Source organism: Rhinolophus hipposideros, assembly GCF_964194185.1.
Source record: "Rhinolophus hipposideros genome assembly, chromosome: 11".
NCBI classification, from domain to species: Eukaryota; Metazoa; Chordata; class Mammalia; order Chiroptera; family Rhinolophidae; genus Rhinolophus; species Rhinolophus hipposideros.
Genome location: NC_138057.1, coordinates 67587819 through 67610336, shown reverse-complemented (window position 1 = coordinate 67610336; position 22518 = coordinate 67587819). Strand labels below are relative to the sequence as shown.

Here is a 22518-nt window from a genome sequence, read left to right as displayed (position 1 = left end):
TGTGGTCCCTGACAGAGTGAAAATTAACGACCAGTCTCCTCTAATCACTACACAAGGAAATGAAGACCATGGCTACGCTTCCTCCTCTTCTGCTCTGTTGTCAGAAGGGAGATAGTTTCCATTCCAGAAAGAACCTTACTTAGAATTACACGTGTGTGTGTGTGTGTGTGTGTGTGTGTATGCAGGATGGGGGCACGGTGTGTGAATGATTTTTCTAAGCATTTGCTTTCAGAGGGGAATTCAGGGGACTTTTGTTGGGCTGCCCTCCAGGCCGTCCTGCCTGGCCTTGTACCCAGCCTGCACACACGTCCCCTCCCCTGACCCTGTATTCTCCAGTGAGTTGATCTCATTATGGCAAATTTAGTTACAGCTGAAGTCTCCTTGTAACCAAGATGATGTCCAAGCCCAGAGTAATGGAACCTAGTCGATTTCATTAAAATAAAATTGGTTACAATGAATAATTCAATAGGATGATTTTGTTTCCTCATCTCCTCTTTGTAGATCGAAGAGCTAGTATTTATAATGATTTTTGTTTTAAATTGGATTTTTGTTTAGGAAAAGATAATCACCCATAATTCCTGACAGCCCCCTCCTTGCAAAAGTGGAATAATTGCTCCGTGAAGTCTCTTTTCAAATGCTAAGACTGGAAAATGATTTCTCTCTTTTTCTCACATTAGTAGCAATAACCTTTGGGTGATGTTTAAGCACAACTGCTACCTCAGTTCTTCTCCATGTGAGATTCTGAGTGCGTTAATAATTCCCTTGTTTGAATGATGTTTTTTAAACATTTCTAGGAACTGGATGCCAGTGTTGAATTTGGAACCCCTGGTTCTACTGCCACCCAGCCCTACTGTTCCTGAGCTGGACATTCTCTGCCCCAGAGAGGTGACTCCTGAATATTTTCTCTTAGTGTTGTTCATTTGTATGTAGCAATGTGTGTGCGTGTGCATGTGCGTGTGCCTGTATGCACACTCGCCCAGGTGCACGTATCTGCCATCAATTAAATATGCATTTCCTGAGTACCTAGTCTTATCTAGATCTCGTGCTTGAAGATGAGGGGACAGACATGCATAAAACTCAAAGCTGTTTTCAAAGAACTAGCAGCCTAGTGGGGGAGTCAGACACACAAACAGATCACTCAAGTTCAGCACAAGAGGCAAAACCCAAGATGAATTCAGCAAGTACAGAGGTGGCAAGGGGGAGGATGAACCTTAGACAGTCATTCATTCATTCACTCACTCATTCCCCGAGCTGATACTGCACATGAGAAGCATCAGGGAACACCATGTTCCCATTTATTTCCACACTCCTCAGGGCAATTAGAAACAAATGCAAATCAAGAAAGGAAGCATCTAATGAATGTAAACATAAACAAACAGATAAATGAGAAAAATGACCAAATAAATACTGTAACTTAGACATGGGGTGGTCCCGTCTTACACCTCATCCGATGATTTTCACTTATGCAAGGCCCCAGAAGAAGGCTACATCTCTCTTTCATCTGGAAACCCAGCCTATCCTCCTGACCCTGACTTGGGGAATGGCTAGGAACAATGGCTCATCTGCATGGCTAGGAGGCAGGCTGGCCTCAAAGATGGCCAGTGGGCCAGGAGGTCAGAAGTACTGAGTCATGTCTCTGGGAAATGGGAGTCTCGCAGAAAGCAGGTGCTTGCTCAGCAGGATAATTGGAAAGGGGGCTCTGGGGACAACATAACCACCCCTAGAATCGCATAAGCTCCGGTAGCCCCAATGCTCTTGCTCCCTCAACGAAGCTGATAGTCCTTTGGGGAAGAACCCTGGAACGTAAATAGTGCATTAGGGGACTGGGAGATGAGTCACAGCTTTTCGGAGCTGGAAAGGTCCTTGGAGTTCAAGTTCAACTACTCTCTCATTTAAAGATGGGGTGGAAATGGGGCCCAGAGAGGTGGAGAGATGGGTCCAAGGCCACACAGCAAATTCACAGGAGAATGCTCAAGGAGCACACAACTTGGCACCCGCCACAAAATGTGGGGCTCCCCAAAGAATGTGCTCTTACCGTGTTGAATTCAGTGGTATATCTAAAATGGAATTCTTTCCATAAATATGAATGATAACAGGTAGACATAGGAGCAGTCATTACCCCTACTATGCTGGTGTGCACTGCAGTTACCCATTCCATGCCTACTCCCTGACAAATGGTATTCATGAGGCCCTGTAAGCACATTTGGCTAGAGGTATGGTCACATGGCCATGTCCAAAGGCATTGCCTTTGAGATGGGCAGCCTTGAGATGCAGAGCAGAAATTCAGAATGTCTGCAGGGAATGCCACCCACGGCTGGGGTCTTACCTGGGACGCTGCTGGCTGGCCGATGATGACCCAGCCTGGACATTGCTGGTCTTGATGGGAAACTGAAGCATTGGATGCCCATTGATCCAGGAACCCCTGGGGCGTGTAGACACCACAGTCCTTGATGCTAGTTTTCTGTTCAAACTCCTCACATACCCCGTCACCATCATGGAAATAGCACCGGCTGGGTTCATCTGCAGGACATGGACATAGAAGAGAGAGAACAGATTGATATCTGTTCTTTGGTTTCATCTATCAGCAGCAGCTATGGAATCACCAGCACTGGTAACCCCATCATCAATAGGCACAAGGGAATATTATTTAGCCTTAAGAAAGGAGGAAATCCTGCCATATGTGACAACATGAATGAACGGGGAGGACATCCTGCTAAGTGATATAAGCCAGTCACAAAAGGACATATACTGTATGATGCCCCCTGTATGGTGTGTGTGTGTGTGTGTGTGTGTGTGTGTGTGTGTGTGTGTGTGTGTGTGTGTATCAAACTTAGCAGAAGGAGAAAGTAGGCTGGTGGCTGCCAGGGGCCGAGGGGAGGAGACAATGGAGAGTTACTGTTCAATGGTATACAATTTCACTTATGCAAGGTGACTGAATTCTAGGCATCTGTTGTACAAGATCGTGCTTATAGTTAACATTCTACTGCACACCTAAAAATTTGTTAAGAGGGTAGATTTCGTGCTATGTGATTTTTACCACACACCCCCCCACACACACACACTCACAAGCACTTCCACCGTCATTACCCCAAGTGAGTCCATAGCAACCTTGTGAGGAAGGTGTTATTGTTTTAATTATTATTTTCATCTTCCAGATTAGGAGACAGACATTCCACGTGTCATTAATAACTCGCCCAAGGCTACACAGTGTGACAATGCTAGCTCCCGGTTTCAAACTCAAGCTTCCACTTTCCAAGTTCTGGGTACATTATCTAACACCGTAGAACTCCATCATCACAAACTGAGGTTTATTGAACTCCAAAGAGGATTTTGGTTTCACAGGAACAGTGAATTTACACACCAGAGAGGCTGGCATCAGTCCCAGCTCTGTAACTAAATCGCTCTGTTACTTTAAGACAGGTCTCTTTTCCTCACTGGGTGCAATTGTTGTTATAGGGAAGGGGTTAGACTCCTGGGTTCCTGGAGCCCTTGTTGTTTAATGCTCTAGGTTCTAAGGGCTTGTTGGATAACTTAGGCATTTCATGTAAGGGCAACCAAGCCCCCATGTAATTCAGATCACAGTCAAAATGTCTGCTTGGGATAATTTAAAGCTGCAGCTGGCTGTAGTAGTTGTCATTCAGCTGCAAGGACAAAGATCACAGAAGCACAGAGCTGGCGGGGTGCCTTCTAAGTAGGCAGGACCTATGCATGTTTCTTGGTACTTCACATGGAACAATACTAGAAGAAATCTAGATGTAGCCATCTGAAAGAGATCACTCTGCCCGTGTTTTAATAACTTGAATGTCAGGTATCATGTGCTATTTTCCCAACTCTTATAGGCAAAGTTAAATACCCCATTCTTGCATGGGTTCCTAGTTTATCAAGATCCCCACCTTAACACGTATCACTCTGTGCTGCCATTATGTCCACGTGCTATAGCTATTCCAAAAAACTGTCAGTTCCTTGAAATCTAGTCCCTACCCAGGGTCTTAGGATGATCATACAATTTGCCATCCACACTAGTGCACTTTGAAGTTGTATTAAACACTATGTCCAGACAATAGGCACATATCCTGGGGAAAGCTGAATATCCCAGGCAAATCAGAGCATAAGGTCACCCTAAGGACCCTGCCTGATCTAGGACACCCTTCCCCTATTCACACCAGAATAAGGGAGTGGAGCCCTATTTCAAACCAAGATCTGACTTGTGTTCCTTCTATTAGCTATGTAACTTTGCATGAGTAGCTTTCCTGCTCAGCCTCTGGCTTCTGTCTGTAACATAGAAATGACTGTCCCATCTAAGACAACCTTTCAGAAAAGCCATAAGCCTCTCATAGAAAATGGACATAAACATGCTTTGCACATTCTAAAACAATGAGAAAAGAGAAAAGATACTCTTCATCTTTTAAGGGGCCCATCTATTTCTAAGTGACTGAACTGAATCAGCTTGTGAAATCAGGCCTCACTTGAAACACTTTCAGGAAGCATCCCCCCGCCACCCCCCCATAGGAAGAACCTGGGTCAAGTAGGAATAAGGCTAGGATTTCTATGATGCCAACTATCTGAAAAAGGAATCACTGCATTCAGGGGCAGCAGAATGTTGAACCCCTTTCAAGCTCCAAAATCCCTTGTTTATTTCTGCAAACCGTTTACATAGTGAAATACTATCAGAAGAGCCAGAATAAATCAATTCATTATAATTCAATTATTTAAGGGTGAGTGTGAGCCAGCTCAGGAGTCCAGTGACCAGTAGCATGCCTGGCAGTTCAAGCATGGAAAGAATACAGGCTCAGCGCTTCTCAGTAGCTCCAACAGCTTGGTCAACGTGGCCAACTTACATAGAATAAAACTCAGGCCCAGCCCAATCCAGAGTGATCAGCCATCAATCCAGACTTTACTCGTTAGAAACCCAATAAAGGGAATTGCAAAGAGCATACGTTTTTGGCATCAGGCGAAGCTAATTTGGAATCCTAACTCTGCCGTATATATACCCTGTGGAGGACTTAAATAAACTAATTTCTCTGAACGTCCTTTCTCTCATCCAAAAAAAAAAAAAAAAGGAAATAATAATATGCATCCAATGTTGCCCCAGTGATTTCATGGCATGACGTGTACAATGCCAGCCCCTCACCCACTTTACCTAATGGAACACTAAGAGCCATAGGAGGTAAGGAGTCCGCAGAGCTAGAAGTAGCATCTGGCCTTTTTACACTTGGCAGAGAAATCACACCCCCTACATGTCGTATCCACACAGCGATGAAAACATATACTCTTGCTGATAAGATCACCTTTCTCCTCCTCCAGCATGAAGACAACTAGGGTAAGATTATAATAAGATCAGAGAAGGTCTATTCTCTAAGATGACTTAATTTGTTTCCTCTGCAATGAGACCTCACAGTGGCAGGAATTGGGGCGAGTTCTCCTGAAGGCTGATTTCTTCTTGATTATGTTTAAGATTTTAGTAAAGATCTCTGCTTGGAATCAGTGGAACTGGGAATGAAGGAGAGGGAGAGGGAAATATAGGTAGGTAAATAAGTATGCAAATCAGTAGATACTGGATAGATAGACAGATTGGCAGAGACAGAGTTCAAAGAGAGATAAGAGATAGAGCTAAAGAGAATGAGAGATAAAGAGAGAGAGAGAGAGAGAGAGAGAGAGAGAGAGAGAGAGAGAGAGAGAGAACTTGGTTTCTCCCCCAAGATTTTGCTGACAACGCTACTCTGAGTCCCTTTTTTTGAATAACATCATAACATCCCTGGACTCTGCTATTCAGTTTTTCTTGCTAGGAGAGTCCCAAAGGCCCTTCAGCTCTATCTGCCAGTCTTCATCTGGGGAATTCTCTGTTCCTCTCTACTCCCATGCCCCACACACTGAAGAGAACAGGGTGAGGAATGGAATACAAATGTGTGGCCAGGAAAAACAAAGACAGCAACAACAAAACAGGAAAATAAAACTGGCCTTCCTGTTTTCATTACATCAATTTACTTGGTGCTTCTGGAATGCTTTATGCTGGGAGCTGAATAGTTTGCAGTGAAAAGAGTTTGAAGTCAAATGATCACCCTGCCACTTGGCTTCCATGCAGTAGTTAGGTAGCATTCATAAAAACACATCCCATTGGGAGGGGTATGGTGAAAGCTTATTAGATTCTCCTTAAGTATTTGCTGGATGAATGAAGGACTAAAATTTGGCACCCCTGATGCACATACTCTTGTCCTAATATAGTTTATAGTTTAGACTCTGCACCCTTTGAATTTATTTTTATTTTTATTTTTTTACACTGGGTCTTAGGGTGAAGGAACAGGAGCAGAGACACCAGTGGTAAGTGGTGATTGCATTGGGCAATGTGATTTCTCCATCTCAGCTCATCTTCCCCTGACATAAGGAATTCCTCCTTTCAGATTCATCCTCTTTTGTGCAGTGACACATTTAGAAATCTGCTCTATCCAGGTAGAAGTCTTGATGTGTGTGGGGAGGCACTGCTAAGCCTGTGTTCCTAGGTTAAGCGTTTATATCCAAGATACTTTCTTTCCCTTTTGGAAGAAATGAGCTCAGCTCCAAGAGCCCAAGGCAGATGGACTCTCTGCAAGTGGACAGACACAGCTGAGGTCGCTTCTCATTGACTTACTTTTCAATTTCCATCTGTCTGGAGCATGGGGATGAAATGTCATCCCTCTGCATTCCTGAGGTATGTCTGAAGGACATCATTTGAGATAGCAGGTGTTGTTACCCCTATTTGAAAGCTCAGAAAGCCATGTCTTAGGAAAACAAGACAAGTTTACTTTAAAGTAGAAGCAAAGGCTGTGGTTGGAGATATGATATTGTTAAGAGTTCTTGTTCTTGAAATCAAAAAAACAGGTGATTGTCTCTCAAACATCTTCATGATGCCCAGCGGAGACTAAGAACCAGTCACGCATTTGCAATCATTTCAGCAATAAATGGGCAATAAGTCAGAGGTACCAAAGTTTTCAGCAGATTTTAGGAGTGAGGAATGTTATCATCCCCAGCTAAGATAGACTCTAACCCACAAATGAGAATTGGAAGACTATCAATTCATTTAACCAATAAGTACCAAGTATCTGCTGTGTCTGTGCTGGTGCTGGGGACACATTGATGAATCGGATAGGACTCCTCTCCTGCAGGGGGAATCAACGCTACTTGGGAAAATGGGGGAAGGTTTTCTGAGAAGATGGTTTGGGGGGCAGCATCTTGAAGGATCAAAAGAATCTGGAGGAAAACGTATTAATGCGCTTTATCAGCAGGTGTGCATATGAATCACCTGGCAAAGTTATGATACAGGAAGTGCGATGGATCCTGGAACTGATAAACTGAAAAGCTCAGCTGAAGCCAAACTGAGAAAGGATTGCAATGTTACGTTAAGGAATTTGAATTTTATCTTGCAGCAATGGGGAGACTGTGAGATTCCTCTGATCAAGAAAGCCATGTTATACCTGTGGTGTATACACTCTTAGAGGCAGTGAGGTGTCACACTTGATTTTGCTTAGCAGGTGTGCCACTGACTATTGATGTGATTTGGGGCAAATTACTTAGCATTTCTAAAACTTGGTTTCCTCATCTGATTCATGGTTGCGGGATTGAATGTTGACTGTGATGCTCAGACCACTTAATAAGAACAGGTGATCAATAAATGGCGTATGATGGTGATCTTGGAACTGAAAGCAGTGATTTCACTTTACAAACAGGAAAGCCGAGGTTCGTAGAGTTGGAGTGATTTACTGAAGCCTTTAGAGAAAATTTCTGGTAGAGACAAGACTAGACTGCCGGTTCTTGAACTCATAACTCAATGCCCTTTCTACAGCTCGATGCTGCCTCATCAGACCTGTTTTTATAATATAATTCCGGCAACAGAATAATTTGTACCCTTAAGCAAGTTTTGATATTACTTTTGGGACTCTCTGATTTCACTTTTCACCACAGACACTAGTATGGCCTCAATATAACTAATCTGAGATGCTATTGGGGTTACGAAGTCTCCAGCCCATTAAGAAAAGAAAACAGAAGAAAAGAAGAGAAGAGAAGAGAAGAGAAGAGAAGAGAAGAGAAGAGAAGAGAAGAGAAGAGAAGAGAAGAGAAGAGAAGAGAAGAGAAGAGAAGAGAAGAGGAAAAAGAAAAAAACTATCTGCATATGGGAGATGAGAGTTCTAAGTAATAGGAGACGGATTTGGTTTAGAATTCAAGGAGGAAGCAAAGAATTTGAATACACTCTTCTTAGATGGGCTACCTTCCAAAGGATGGGTAGATTTACCTGTCTTTCTAAACTTCCTGTTTATGAAGATGGGTCAGCTTTAGAGAAATTCCAGCTGAGGAAACAGTGACTGGCATTAGGATACTCTCTTTTAGTCCAGTGATTACTATTTTTTTCTTTTTTTTTTTTTAAACACTAGCAAAAAAAAAAAAATAGTATTTTTCAAGTTCAGCTGTTTGTTTAGGGATGGGTCCAACCACAATAAGCTTCATTCCACATAACAATTCATCCAAACAACAACAACAACAAAAGACCAAAATATGCACAATCTTTGTGTCCAAATAATAGCTTCTTGGAACAGGGAAATTTGGAATGCTTAATCCCTGAAGGTTTTCAAAAGGGAAGTTTGAGATGTGTATATGTTGCGGGGGTGGGGGGGGGGTGGCTATATTGGCATGTTTCCTCTGGAACAGAAATATCTAGACTTTACATTGCCTATCTTTCAAAAGCTCCATGACAAACCTACACTGCTGACCTAATTTAATTCTATTCAAATTGGGGTTTGGGGTTATTCTTATTCTCCTCAACCCAATCAGCCTGTCCAGAGTACAAAACATAGGGTGACAAATGGGTCCTAAAAGACCATGAATCTGTTAATAAGCTCCAGATGACGATTAGGTCTACTGAATCTGAGGAGCTGAAGTTGGTTTCTGGTTCCTTCTAGGGTTGGCCACATACCAAAATGGGCCAGAAATTCCTTCTGGTCTTTCATTGTGACAACCAGGCACCATCTAGCAAACCAAAAGCAGTGGAAAAAGAAGAGTGAATGTAGATGTAGTCTCACATTACTTCTCAACCCCATGCGCAAGCCTACTGTGTTTCCCTGAAAATAAGACCTACCCTAAAAATAAGCCGCAGTTAAGATCGTCAGCCAGATGGATACATTTAGTACGTTATGACGATGTTCCAGAAGAAGATGATATGACTGTATTTGAACAAATGTAGATTGTTGTATATGAAAAAATAAGACTTCCCCTGAAAATATGCCTTAATGCGGCTTTTGGAGCAACAATTAATATGAACCCTGGTCTTATTTTCGGGGAAATACAGTACGTGAAGAGAAGCCCCAGGGGACAGCCTCGTTCTCTGTCCACTTGGCCTGTGCAGCACAATAGTAATTGAATTTGGGACTTGCCCACTTCAATTCCTTCTCACAAAGCAGCCTATGAGTGATTAATTTAAAATGTAAATCTGATCATATTTAAAATCCTTAATGGACTCCTGTAAAATTTTAACTTCCCCACCTAGTACTCATCTGCTTTTTTAGTCCAGCTCCATCTTTCCTATCATTTCCAACCACACTTCCACTCTCAAACACACAGAGTTCCTTCCCAGAACTCAGACCTCAGAGCTTCTGTCCCTATTTCCTTAGCCTTCCTTAGAAAGGCTAGTTTCTGCCTTTGAATCTTCCAAGACAATTCCAGCATCTTCAGCTTCATGAAGACTCATCTGGCACTCTTTTGCATCACACCTGTCTAGCACAAACTAATTCCCTCTATTTCCTGTATGATTATTCTCTCCTTCCAAACCAACAAAACTGGATATTGCCTATATAAAACTTTTAACTTAAAAATTAAGTAACATAAATTTTAAAAATTAAAAATTTCCCATCATTCCATGTATCACCTTATTACTATGTCTCCTACTTCACATTTCTCTTTGCACTCTTCACAGTAAAATTTACTGAGAGCTATCTAAACGTACATGACCCACTTTCTCTCCTAACAGTTCACTCTTCAGTTCTTTCCAATCTAGTTTCTGTACTCACCACTCCACCTAAATCAATCTTGTCAAGATCACCATTAACCTCAAGGTTGCTAAAATGGACCACAATATCAACCCATCTTGAAGCATATAGAGAAGTAGCCCATTCCTCTCTCCCTGAGGTTCTCTCTCTTGGATTCTATGACACCATGCCATCCTAGTCCTTTCTGGCTCTCAGCTCTTCCCACACAGAAGCATGCCTTCTGCTTCTCTAGCTCTCTACTACTTGTTGACAGCTTTCAGAGCTAGGTAGGTCTTGAATCCCCTTTTTCTTATCTACCTACATCCTCTCATCGAGTTCCAATTTTAAGATAAAAAATTTTAGATAAAAAATTTAAAAATATCTATGTACTAATGAGTCAAACATTTCTCCAGATATGACATCTTCTCAGAGTCCCAACTGCCTACAATGGCATCTCTACTTAAACATCTATTTAAAGTCATTACAAAATCAACATGTCTAGAACAGAAGTAATGGTTTCTCCCCACATTCCTTTCTTCCTCGTCTTTGTAAATGACAACATTGCTCAACAATGGCCAAACCAAAACCTTCTGATGCATCTCTCCTATTTTTTCAACGTACCTCCCAACACCACATAATGCCCGACATCCTGTAGACTCTTTCAGAATATTCCAAAAAGATCCACTTTTGCTCCATCACTACTAGTGTAATCCAAGCCACCGTCACTATTGCACTGTTCATCTAACCAGTCTCTCTGATTCTTCTGTCTGTTTCCTAATCCTCCCTCCAAGAGAGCACAGCTAGAGTGCTCTTTTAAAAACATAAACTACTCACATATCAGATCACTCTTCGACATAAAGCTCTTCAATGTATTTCCATGTCACATGGAACAAAATCAAAGTCCATATCACAGCCTACAAGCCCCCACTTGTAGTGAACATCTCCTATCACTAGCCTCTTGCTCACTGTCTTCCATTAATTTATCCATTCAGCCATAAATCCAGACATCCATCCATTCAACAAGTACCTATTCCTTACATAAACCAAACTTGTTATTGCTTCAGAAACTTGAACATGTTGTTCACTGTACCTGGAATGCTTTCTTTTCTTGGATTTTCTCACAATTGTTTCCTTTTCTTCATTTAGGACTCAGTTCAAATACTCCTTCCTCAAATAAAAACCCTGTCTAATTACACTAAGCTCACATCCTATCCCATCTCGAACAGAGAACAGCATACCACCTTATTTTATTTTATTAACAGTATTATTCACTATCTAAAAATAAATTTTTTATGTATGATTGTTTCTTCCCCCAATATGACATAAGTTTTATGGAAGCACATTTCAAAGTGAACTTCTTTCTTTAGTATCAAGAAAGCTGCCTTACCATATTGTGATTGATATTTAAGAATTAATGAACGAATGAATGAATGAATGAATGAATGAATATGTACAGCTCCTGGATTGTAAGATACTTCTGGACTGGTCTCAGTCTTACTTCTATGTACATCCCTAATACTAAGGACCGTGTCAGTCTCGTAGCAGGTGTACTCAGTGAATGATGAATTAACAAAGTTCTTTTGGAGTTTCAGAATCTCTGTTATTGATTGTATTGAAGCTGTCTCAAACCTGATTTGAATTTGTTTCAGCAGACTGTACTACAGATTTTTATGAAAATAATAATTGTAATAAAATCATATTGCAAATGCAAGCACACATTAGTGGGGGAAATGCAATTCTATCTAAACCATTCCGTAATATATTTTTCCTGTGAGACACTGTGCCTCACCATCTGTCCTAAATATAGTTTTGTTTTCTTTCTTAACTGAATTTGCAAAGAAATGGAATATTTGGATTGAAATTTAATAAGGAGATTTGATGGTCTTATGAATTGGAACTTGAAGATACATTTACATCACCTTGAATTTAGTATAGTTATTTGAATGGTCTAAAAAGATTATAAGCAAAGATAGTTATCCTAATAAATGACAATACATTCAATAGAAAAGAATATTCAAAGCCCGGGATGATTTTTAGCTGGGTCTCTTTTGGGTTCCAATGCTGTTTCACGATACGGAAGAGGGTGTAAAATTCAGTCCGACAATGAATTCTATAGTGGCCACAAAATAAGACAAGCATTCTAAGCACAGCCAGGAGGAATAGTGATGCCTCGGACCCAAAGGCCTTGAAAAGTATGAGCAGGAAATAACAAAATGAGATTTTTCTTGGATAATATAAGCTAATAATAAATGGAGAAAAACAATCTGAAACATGCAGAGAGTATGCAAAAAGTAACAAAAAAAAAGGTTGATAAAAGATAGCAAACTACAAATGGAATGTCAGTGGTTTTAATGTGATTTCATCACCTCCAAAAGAAATAAATACATATAGATTAAAAAAAGAAAAGATACTAAAGCACAGACCCTGTCTCAAAATCAGCAGCTTGGTTAAGAGAACTGGAATCTAGAGAAGATGGCCTCTAATCTATCTGTGACTTTGGATAAGTCATTTTCCCGTCTGGGCTGCAATTTCCCCTTCTATAGAATAAGAGACTTAAATCGAGTAGCCTTTATGATCTCCTTCAACTGAGTCACTGTAAAATGCATTTGGTTCTTGATATATATTTTCTTTTTCTTTTAATCATTAAACTAGATTTTTAGTCTGGAGATGGGGAAATGTGATTTCAGCAACACAAAGACTGATAAGGGTGAAGATGAAACTATTCTGAAAAACACAGAAGAGGACCATAATGAAAAGCAGAGGGAATAAGGGACCAGAAATCAAAATTTGAAGCTCAATCCTGTCACTAAATTACTCTTTGGTACCGGGCAACATACATCATCTTTCTGAGCTCTCTTTTTTCTATTAAAAATAGGACAGAATTACTTTTCTTACCCATTTGAGAAAGTGGCTATAATGATCAAGTAAAATAATATTATGGAAAATGCACAAACATGTTATAATCACAGACATAATCTAGAACTCATCTCCCAAATCATCATTTTTTTTAACTCAGTGTTTAAGCCTCAGCTGACCATCACCTGCCCAGTGAGAACTTTTTTAACCACACCATCTGCACTGCAGTCTCTCTCTCCCCAACTAGTCTATTTGATTTTCTACAGAACATTATATTGCTTCTTCAAACATTTACTTGATCACTGAATTATTTCTACAAACAGAATAGCAGCTCCATGAGAGCGGTTTTGCTCACTATCGCTTTCCAATTCCAGGAGATAGAAGACAATTAGAAAACATTTGCTGAATGAATGAATAAATGAAGGCTTAGTGCTGCAAGGGTCTTAGGAATTATCCAGTCCTCATGCTTCATTTTGCAAATATCACAACCGAGACTCAGAAAGGTTAAGTAACTTGCTGAATGCTGCACAGTTGATTATTAAAGGCCAAGGGTTTGGGTTGGCTAAATAAGGCTCATTTGATAAATATTGGGAATATAAAACACTGTCAAATAGAAATTGGTCTGTGAGAGATAACATGTATGTGAGCATAAAGAAAAACAATGCATTCAAATAAAAGTCAGTACGTACACACATATGTGTATCGATTCTTTAATTCAGAAAAACAAGCACCCCATCTGTCTGCTAAGACATCCTCAAGGTTCCAGAGAAGAGAGATTTTGGACAAGTGGATGCTATGTTAACAGTAGCCAAGGAATCGAAGATGAATCAGGACACCACATGAAAACCAAGCCAGTTGCCTGTCTGGCACAGCTGGTCATGACTAAGGTGACCACAGTGTGGTGGGTTCTTGGAGGAAATCCTATGCAAGGAAGTAGAGTGTCAAAATGGGTCCTTCAATCCTGAGCCCTGATGGTGTGGCCCACACACCACAAAGACTGTCTTCCTGCCACATGGGTCACAGGAGTCCAAAAAAATGAGGTATTCAGGCCACAGTGTCCTCCATCTCCTAGTCGGTGAGACATGCAGCAAGGATCTAAAAATGGGCAGGATTGTACTCAGGTAAGTTTTCTGTATTTCACATGATGGGTGGCCCACCCTTCTGTCTTTGGAAGATGATTTTATGTTAATTTGAATCTATGTTCTCTTTGATTTGTATTGTTGAACTGTATTTCGTTCTTACAGAAATGTGTACAAATGTCTCTCTTTTCCCAATGAGGAAAGAAGAAGAGGAAGGAAGGAAGGAAGGAAAGAAGGAAGGAAAGAAGGAAGAAAGGAAGGAAGGAAGGAAGGAAGGAAGGAAGGAAGGAAGGAAGGAAGGAGGAAAGGAAAGGAAGGAAGGAGAGAGGGTGAGCGGAAAAAGGAAAGAAGGAAGAAAGGAAGAAAGAAGAGGGGAAGAAAAATTGGTCCTAAATTTTAAGAGTTAACTTCGAATATTTGAAACTATCAACAAAAACCACTGTGTTTTTATCAGAGATGAAAAGGGTCAGCATAACTATTTATGTTCAAAAAAATGTTCCAAGGATTAGTGGTCACCCTGAAATTAGTTTCCACCAACTGGAGAAGCCGTTGGCCCAAACAAGAACATGAGATTGCAGATTGCATTACTGGATGTAGATTCCAGAACCGAGGCCGGAGAAGTCCCCTCTGGTCTTAATGATACCCGGATAGACCCACTCTGGGCCACTGATGACCTATGGAGCCCAAGATCGGCACTATCACTAGGCAGTGTTCACATAGGTGTTCACATATGAAGAAGAGAAGGCTCAGAGGGGACACACTAGAAAACCCCTTTAACAAACTAAAGTTGGTCTGAAAATAAAATTGGCTGCCTCAGAAGGTACTGATACATTCAACATTTTCTGACCGAGGCTTGATGATGATTGACAAGGAATAATCTCGTCCCTGTCTGTTTCTGGAACCCCTTCTTATTTTCTCTAATGCACTCTAGTCTCAGCTCCAGGCAGGGGACATTGTGGCCACTTCCAGAATGTACCAAAGTCCCTTTCATCTTCCCACCTTTGCAGAAACTTCCCCCAAATTCCCAGCCCGGCTTTACCTGAGACAAGTCTCCACTCATCCTTTCTCCACAGTTTAACCATGTAGTTCTCTGGAAAACTCTCTCAGTCCACCCCAGAAGGGCTAGTTGTCCCTTTCTCTGTCTTCCTAGAGCATCATCTACTTCCCCAATGAAAATTATAGCTGCCGTGTAATAAGTAGATTTGCTAAATGAATAACTGGATGGCATAGTATGTGCCAGGCACTGTATTAAATGTTTTTAAATTTTTAATGTCATTTAATCCTGGAAGAACCCAATGTGTTTGGTGTTATCATTATCCCCACTGAACAGACAAGAAAAACGATGTTTAAAGAGGTTAAGTCATTACCTAAGGTTTCGCAAGTTGCAGAATTAAGAATCAAACCCTGGCCAGTTTGATTCCAGAATCCACTCCCTTCCATCTTCCCCTGCTGCCCAATGCGTGTCTTTTGTGTGGATATGGATAAAGAGGGACATCTAATGCGACAGCAGATCTGATTCTCTCCAAGATACCCTACAATTTTGCAGTCCTTGGGGGCTCAGGGGTCTGATGGAGCTGTGGTCACAGCTCTGCTCTGCACGAATTAGCTGGGTGTAGATGAGCAACCCACTTTATCTCTGAGTCCCAGTTTCCTCTTCGGCAAGTTGGTGAAATAAACACTCCCTTCCCAGATCTTGGGAGGACGAAATGAGAAGCTGTATAGAAATGAGAAGCATGGCGGCCAGCATGAAAAAAGATTCTGTGAAAGATCAGGAGTCTTCCCTTTTCCTAAAGGAAGCAATGTGTCTCTGCTGCCTTGTGCCAGAGTTAAAATGCAGAGGCTCAATACCTAATGTTTTGGTTAGAGCTTTTTAATTTTTTTAAAGTAGAATCCGAGTTTTTGTTGGCAAGTGGTTGAATGCACAGGGGCAGAGCCTCCAGGCTCACAGTCCATTAGGGAATTTACTAGGGGAGCTCAGAACCTTCAACTCAAGTGCTGGCTTCAGAGGCAGTACTTACAAAGCCATCAATTTCCTTAACAAAGAGCGTTGGCTTAAATGCCCCCTTAAAGCAGTGTTATTTACACAGTTATCCACTTCCTTTTGAATTCTCTGCCTGGGGGGCAGCCTACCTGCAGTCCTTTCCAGCTAGTCCTTAATTAGACTCTGTGCCCAAAAGGAGGCTAGCTGACTCTGGGGCTTGCTTTTGAAAAGCAGCTCAATTTTGGGTTATCAGAGAATCCTGTTGGGTGATTTAAGTAACCACCAACATCACTGGTTCTGCCCTTCCCCTTCTTCTAAAATTGGGAAATGCGTGGACCTTGTCAAAGTGTTCTGACCCCGGTCACTATTGAGATAGAGAAGGAGAGTTGCTCTCCCCTTTACAGGAAGGTAAAATCAGGCTCAGAGGACATTAATGCCAACACCGCCCTGGTGAGTTCTAGCTCTGTGGCATGTCAATATGGTGATAGTGCCATTTTCTAGAGGAGGAGACTAAGGGAGGCCCCACCCTTTTTGTGGCAGAACCAGGATTTGAATACAAGCAACCAAACTCAGAGGTCTGGGCATGCAACCAGGACTGTGAGCTGCCCTAAATGAGACATCTTGCCTGAGATGACAGTTCAGAGGTGCAAAGTCTGTGATTCAAACTGCCGTTTTTCTGACTCTAAAGACCAAAAAAGCTCTACTACACTTTGTTGCCTAAAAGCTAAAACTTAAGAACGTTATCCTTAAGAAACATCCCTTTAGAAATGTATCCTTCCATCACACATACTCTATATTTAGTGAGCCACCAATGATTTGCCAGGTCCTGGATCAAATCCTGGGAATCAGATGAATTAAACTGGGTCTCAGCATGCCAGGAGCTCAGGCTGCTGAGAGGGGCAAGCAAATCAATTATTGACTGCACAGTATTTTGCTCTGCGGGACAAGATGATGTGGGAGCATAAAGGAGGGACCTCCCAACTCAATCTTACCCGGAATTAAGACAGCTTCTTTTAGGAGGTAGCTGAATCTCAGAGACAGAGGAGTTAGTGGGGATACCCTGTGAGCAGCAGAAAGGAAGCTTGAATCAGGGTAGAAGGTGTAAGGCGCAGAAAATGCTGGAGCATAAGGTGCACGTGACTAGATCAGGTGCCATAGTAAGTAATTTCTATTTATCTCAAGGGCAAGGCCGAACCACCTGACGCTTTCAAATGGAGAGTAGCAAAATGATGTTTGCATTTTAGGAAGGTTGCTCTGTCTCTACTGGAGGATAGATGGGGCAGGCAAAGATGGGGCACCAGGAACCTGTCAGTGTTCTCTTGCAATAGTCCCGGGAGGAGCTGACATGGGGAAGGGGGCTTAGGCAGAGAGCAATAAAGGTAGGCAGAGAGAGGAGGGACTGATTTGGGGGAAGAAAAACAGTTTTCAAAGTGGAACAAAGGGAAGAAGAAAGGAGATTTCCTGACCTTCTAGTTTAAATTCTGGTTGGCTCGTGGCCCCACGAGTTGAGAATGAGAAAGCTAGGAAGAGCAGCAGGTCTGGAGAAATGGTAAGCTTTGTATTAGATGTGTTGAGTTTGAGTGCCTGGTGGGGGGGGGCATCCAATAAAGTCACTAGACACACAAGTCCATAGGGCAATAGGGCATGAGAAAGACCCCAGACTGCAGGTGGGGATTTTGGAGTCTTTGGTTCTCAATGATGGGATCGGAGAGAGAGTGCAGGATGGAAAGTGGGCCTATGATGGAACTCTGGAGAGTGCTAATATTTAAAGGAGGGGCAGAAGAAGGTCTGTGTAGGAATGACTCAGGAAAGCTAAGGATGGCTGTAGCGAGGTTAAAGAAAACTGGAAGAAGATAACACTTCCGCAGCCCTGGGAGTTCAGAATTCCAAGAAAGAACAAGATAAGCTGAAGGAGAAAAGTACTGCAATCTGTCTACTGAATCATGCTATTTACTAGCACCCCCTTCATGACTTCCCAGAGAAATGATTCTCAATTTTCTGCTTGTTCCCTTCCACAGGCAGGCCATTCTCTACCTATAAGAACTAGATTATTGTTTTTAATAACCAAGTTATCAGTATTTATTGGTCACTTTCTGAAGGACAGGAAGCGTCCCAAGCACAGCAGATCTGGCACTCTCAACGCCTAGTGTGGGCCTGACACATAAAAGGAACTCAATACATATGTGATGAGTAAGTTCATAAATGAAGGAAAGACTACATCATAACTCCCATTTCTCACATGGGAAAAAGGGGTCAGGGGGCCAAGTTCCCTGTGCTCCTGGATCAGGCCAATGGGCTTGTCCTCTCACTCTTCCCATTTAGGAGTTCTCTTGGCAAAAGGCACAAAGACAAATGGGCCAGTCAAGGCTTTCAAGTGCTTGTGCAAACCCTCTTGTTGGAAATGAGGCTGAACTCAAGTTATACGCGTGGTTTTGGGCCCCTGAACTGAAGGACCAGCTCCAGCCAGGACTTTTTCCAGTCCTGCCAGTGGCAGTTGAAAAGTTGAGTTCAATCTTGTGGATAATTTGGGCCGGGTTTCCTACTGGTGTTGAAAGCCAAAATCACACTGATTGCGCTTCACGTCAGTTTGCTAAGAGTACTTTGTGGGCCCTTGAAGAGCATCCCACTAAGGGGAGGTTAGTCTTAAAACACGCCTCCTAACGTGTCATGCTTCTACCAAGAAACCACTACTTGGGACAGGATCACACCTACCCAGCCGTTGCAACTTCCATGAGTACCTTTCTTTGGGACTAGTTTACTCGTGGTACCCCCCAAACAACCCTGACTCTGGACCTTTCTAGCAGCAGAGCACTGCACTTGGTTGTACTGAGTCCAGCTGTCCAGGAAGCTGTCACAGACTCATCCACCTCCCACCAGGTGCTTTTCCACTCCTCCTGGTGACCCCTCCCTCCAATCCATGCATATCCTTAAAGACCAGTGTCCTCTGAAGTCCTCCAATGAAGGACTTGTTCTGAGGCTGCTTGTCACTCCCATCTGCATCCTGCCTAGCACAGAGCTCTATGTATGCAGCACGTGCTTAATATAGACAAAAAAAAAAAATAACGAGCGTGAGATTGGTCACATTGGCCTCCAGGCACAAAGGCACAAAGACCCTCGTGCTGCAGTCCAGGGACAGAGGAGGCAACCTTAGCACTTGTGAGCCGGCCTGCAGACCTGGGGTGCAGAGTATTTTCTCTTTCTGTCTGGCAAATCAACACTGAAAACCTGGTGCCTTCAATATTATTATAATTTCAGATTTGCTTTATCTTAATTTCTCCTTGGTACTTAATCAGTAGCAGCCAAGAAAAAGTCACCTGTAGTTTCATCCTCTGTTAAGCCTTTAATGACCTGTAAACAAACACTTCAGACAAGTGTTTCTTAAAGAGACCCTGGGATCTTTTCATTCTGTGGAGATTCCTTTTGCACAGTCCATTGCTTCTCCTTCTCATTGCCTGTTTGCTGAAACTCGGTTCAGCATTTGCAGGTCCACGTTTTTGTATTAGATAACCTCAGTGACCAAGAGGTAGCAGAAATGACTGCTTCAGCCTGAGGGCTTAAGAGCCAGACTTCCAGAGCCCCGATCCCTTCCTCGGAGCCTTGAGGTCATTACTTAACATCTCTGTACATTTTTCCTATCTAGAAAGTCAGAAAACTATGAAACCTACCTCTTAGGGTCAATGCAATTAATCAAAGGACTTAACAGGGGGGGAAATCATTAAATTAATAAAGTCACAAATAACTATTTTTATTATTATGGAAAAAGGGTGGAGATCTATATGCCTATGTCATCACTCCCACTTGTTCTGAAGGTCTGGTATGTTGGAGGAGGCCAGCGGCAACTCTAGTTTGGGAGTTGGGCAGACGCTGGTTCAAATCCCAGCTCTGCCATGTCATAACGACTTGCTTGGACCAATTTCATCTCTTCCAGCCTCAGTTTCTCCTTGTATAGAATGCAGGGAACGATCCCACCATCCTGTAGCTTCATGATAATCTAGTGAGGAGACATAAGTGTCCTACGTGTCCTACATGGCACGTGGCATTCCGGAAGGTTTCCTTCCTCTTATGGTGGATTTCCAGCTCAATAAATATTTCTTGAATGGAGGCCACTTTCTCAAATGTCACTTAAACATGTGGGGACCGTGTTGTGTCCTTTGGGAAGTGTGGTACTAATGCCTGGCAGCAGGCGTACCGTGGGCTTGCCATGAGATAACGCAGTCAGCTCTCCATAAATATCAACCCACTCTCTTCCATATTCCATGGGGGATCCAGGCTGCTTGCAGGAAGTGGTTTGGGCTTCTCTGGCGACTCTTTCTGCCTCAAAATGTCATTTGGTTCAATGCACTAGACAATGACTGGTTTGAGCTGGATGCTGGGACCCAGGGATGGACAGGATGACTTCTTCCCTCAAGGGTGACGAAAACTGATGTATAAACAGAAAATGTGGGGAGCCAACACAACCACAGCGATGCTGCTATAGGCCCAGGAAGGAGCTGGATGAGGTGATAGGCTCACCTCCCTACCTCTCCTCTGCCTTGATCCCTCCCTAACTGGGTATTCTTTCAGCCACTGAGATACGCATCCGTCTAGACCAGCAGTGGGTTGGCCAGTTTTTTCTGTACAGGGTCACAGAGAGTAAGTATTTTGGTTTTGTGGGGATCATACAAGGTCTCTCTTGTAGCTACTCGACTCTGCTTCTACAGTGGCAAATATCTAAGCCAAAGGGCATGCTTGTGTTTCAGTCAAACTTTATCCACCCAAACAGGCCTCAGGTCGGGTTGGGCCATGGTCAGCAGCTCTCAGACCCCTGACTTCTGCAAACATGCACTTGCCTACTGTGCCTAGTGCAGGAGTATGTGTGCAGAATGCATACATAGGGGTGGCCTTCTCCTCCTTTCATGCCGTAAGCAACAGCCTCACTGTGGTCTTCAAGGACCTACAGGATTAGAGCCTGCAAGGCTCTAGGCTCTTCTCTCTCCCTCCTTCTCTACCATCTGGCCACACTGACTTTCTTTGACCTCTTCGAAAGCTCCTTTCTGGCCCATGGATTTAACAGTGTGAATTTGGAATCCTCCCTCGATCACCCTGCCCCACATCTCCCTAAGTTGTCCACTTCCTTTTCAGCCTTCACATTTCAGGTGCAACGTCACGTCTTCCCGGAGACCTCTCCTGACCCCTCCTTGTAAAGGAGGTCCTTCACATATTACACACCTCCAAGTATTTCCATTTAGTGGCATTCTCAACAACTGCTTTTAAATAATTATTAGTGTCATTTCCCTGGCCTCCCTGTTCACTGCGGGGTTTTCTTGCAATTAGCACAGTGCTCGGCACACAGCAGGCACCCATACATGTGTGAATGGATGACCCGACGTGACCCAGCAGCCAATTTGCACCATCTTTTGCCTCATTCTGATGGCATCTGTTAGAGTACCCAGCAGCAGGCTACAGCCATGGGGTTTTCACACGACCCTGACTGCTTATCCATCATTTTATTTTAAGCATATTACCTCTCTGTCCGAAAAGAAAAGAAGGATACAATTAGGTCTCTATCTCTTACTTGCTTAATATTTCAATTTCCCCCAGGGCACCCCCTTCAAGAGATCACACTCATGAATATTAAACGTCTCTTCCAATACAACATGGGCTCCAAGGCCTCACCCGTCTCCCAGGCTACCTGGGACATGACTGCCCAGATACATCGCAAGGCACATGTATGCACAGACAGGTTTCGGGTCACTTTAAATGCCACAAAGAAGTCCTTGTTCTGGGCTACCCAGACTCACCTGCCTTGGATTGCGGCTGCCTTTCAAAGGCTCACATCAAAGTTTGGTCCTGATTTCTCGAATTCAGAGAAGCTCCAAGTCTTTCTGAGCCGGACCCCCTCCCTGAGAGTCAGGAAGCCAGCCTGGGCAGAGGGCTAGACTCGCTCCCTTCTGGCGTCAGAGGCTGTCCTGTTTCTTTTCATTCAAGCCCGACCTCTCTGTGGGGTAGGCCTCCCTGATTTCCAAAGGAGGTGGTACATCTTGGTTTGAGGCGAGATGGCAAGCTTGATCCTAACCCGTGCTGACTCAAGGGTGGTTGAATGCCTCCATCAGACCTCCCTGTAGAGGACTTCAGATCTTTGGTCCTGCCCCACATGGCCTCCGCCCCATCTCCTCCTTTTCCTGAGTCTTTGTCCCCTCAGTGACCCCCTTTGACCCTCAGGGTTAAAGGAATTCCTTTCTCCTCCCCAAGCCCTCACTTCTTTTAAAACGCACAGTTGAAAAACCGATAATGATTTGGGGTTTAAATTCTGGAAGTCAGAGCTGAAAGGGGTCTTGGCAGCTCATCTAGCTCACTCCCGTCACTTCATAGCTGGGGAAACTGAGATCCAGGGGGTCCAATCACTCTGCATCCGGTAAAACCACATTTCAATGACAGGATCCAGTTCAGGACCATGTTTTGCCAGAGATAGATTAGCAGTCTTTTCATCCCTCACAGTTGAGATGGGAAATGAGAAATAGGGTTAATAAAGTGTCATTAACTGGCGTTCTTGAGTGTTCCCTGACTGCCATGCCTTGTGCTAAATATCCGATAGACATCATTTCCATCTTTCCCTGAACAGAACTCTAGGCGT

At 43.0% G+C, this 22518-nt stretch overlaps 1 protein-coding gene across 1 annotated transcript in view; it reads right to left on the bottom strand.

The window, feature by feature from the left end:
* The window catches only part of PAPPA (pappalysin 1), a gene marked incomplete at its 5' end in the record, with an annotated part of 228179 nt that overhangs the window by 85776 nt on the left and 119885 nt on the right, over positions 1-22518 (bottom strand). Inside the window, one exon of the mRNA XM_081066643.1 lies at positions 2327-2520. Within this exon, the coding sequence (XP_080922769.1) occupies positions 2327-2520 (194 nt within the window). The remainder of the gene's footprint in view (positions 1-2326; positions 2521-22518) is intronic.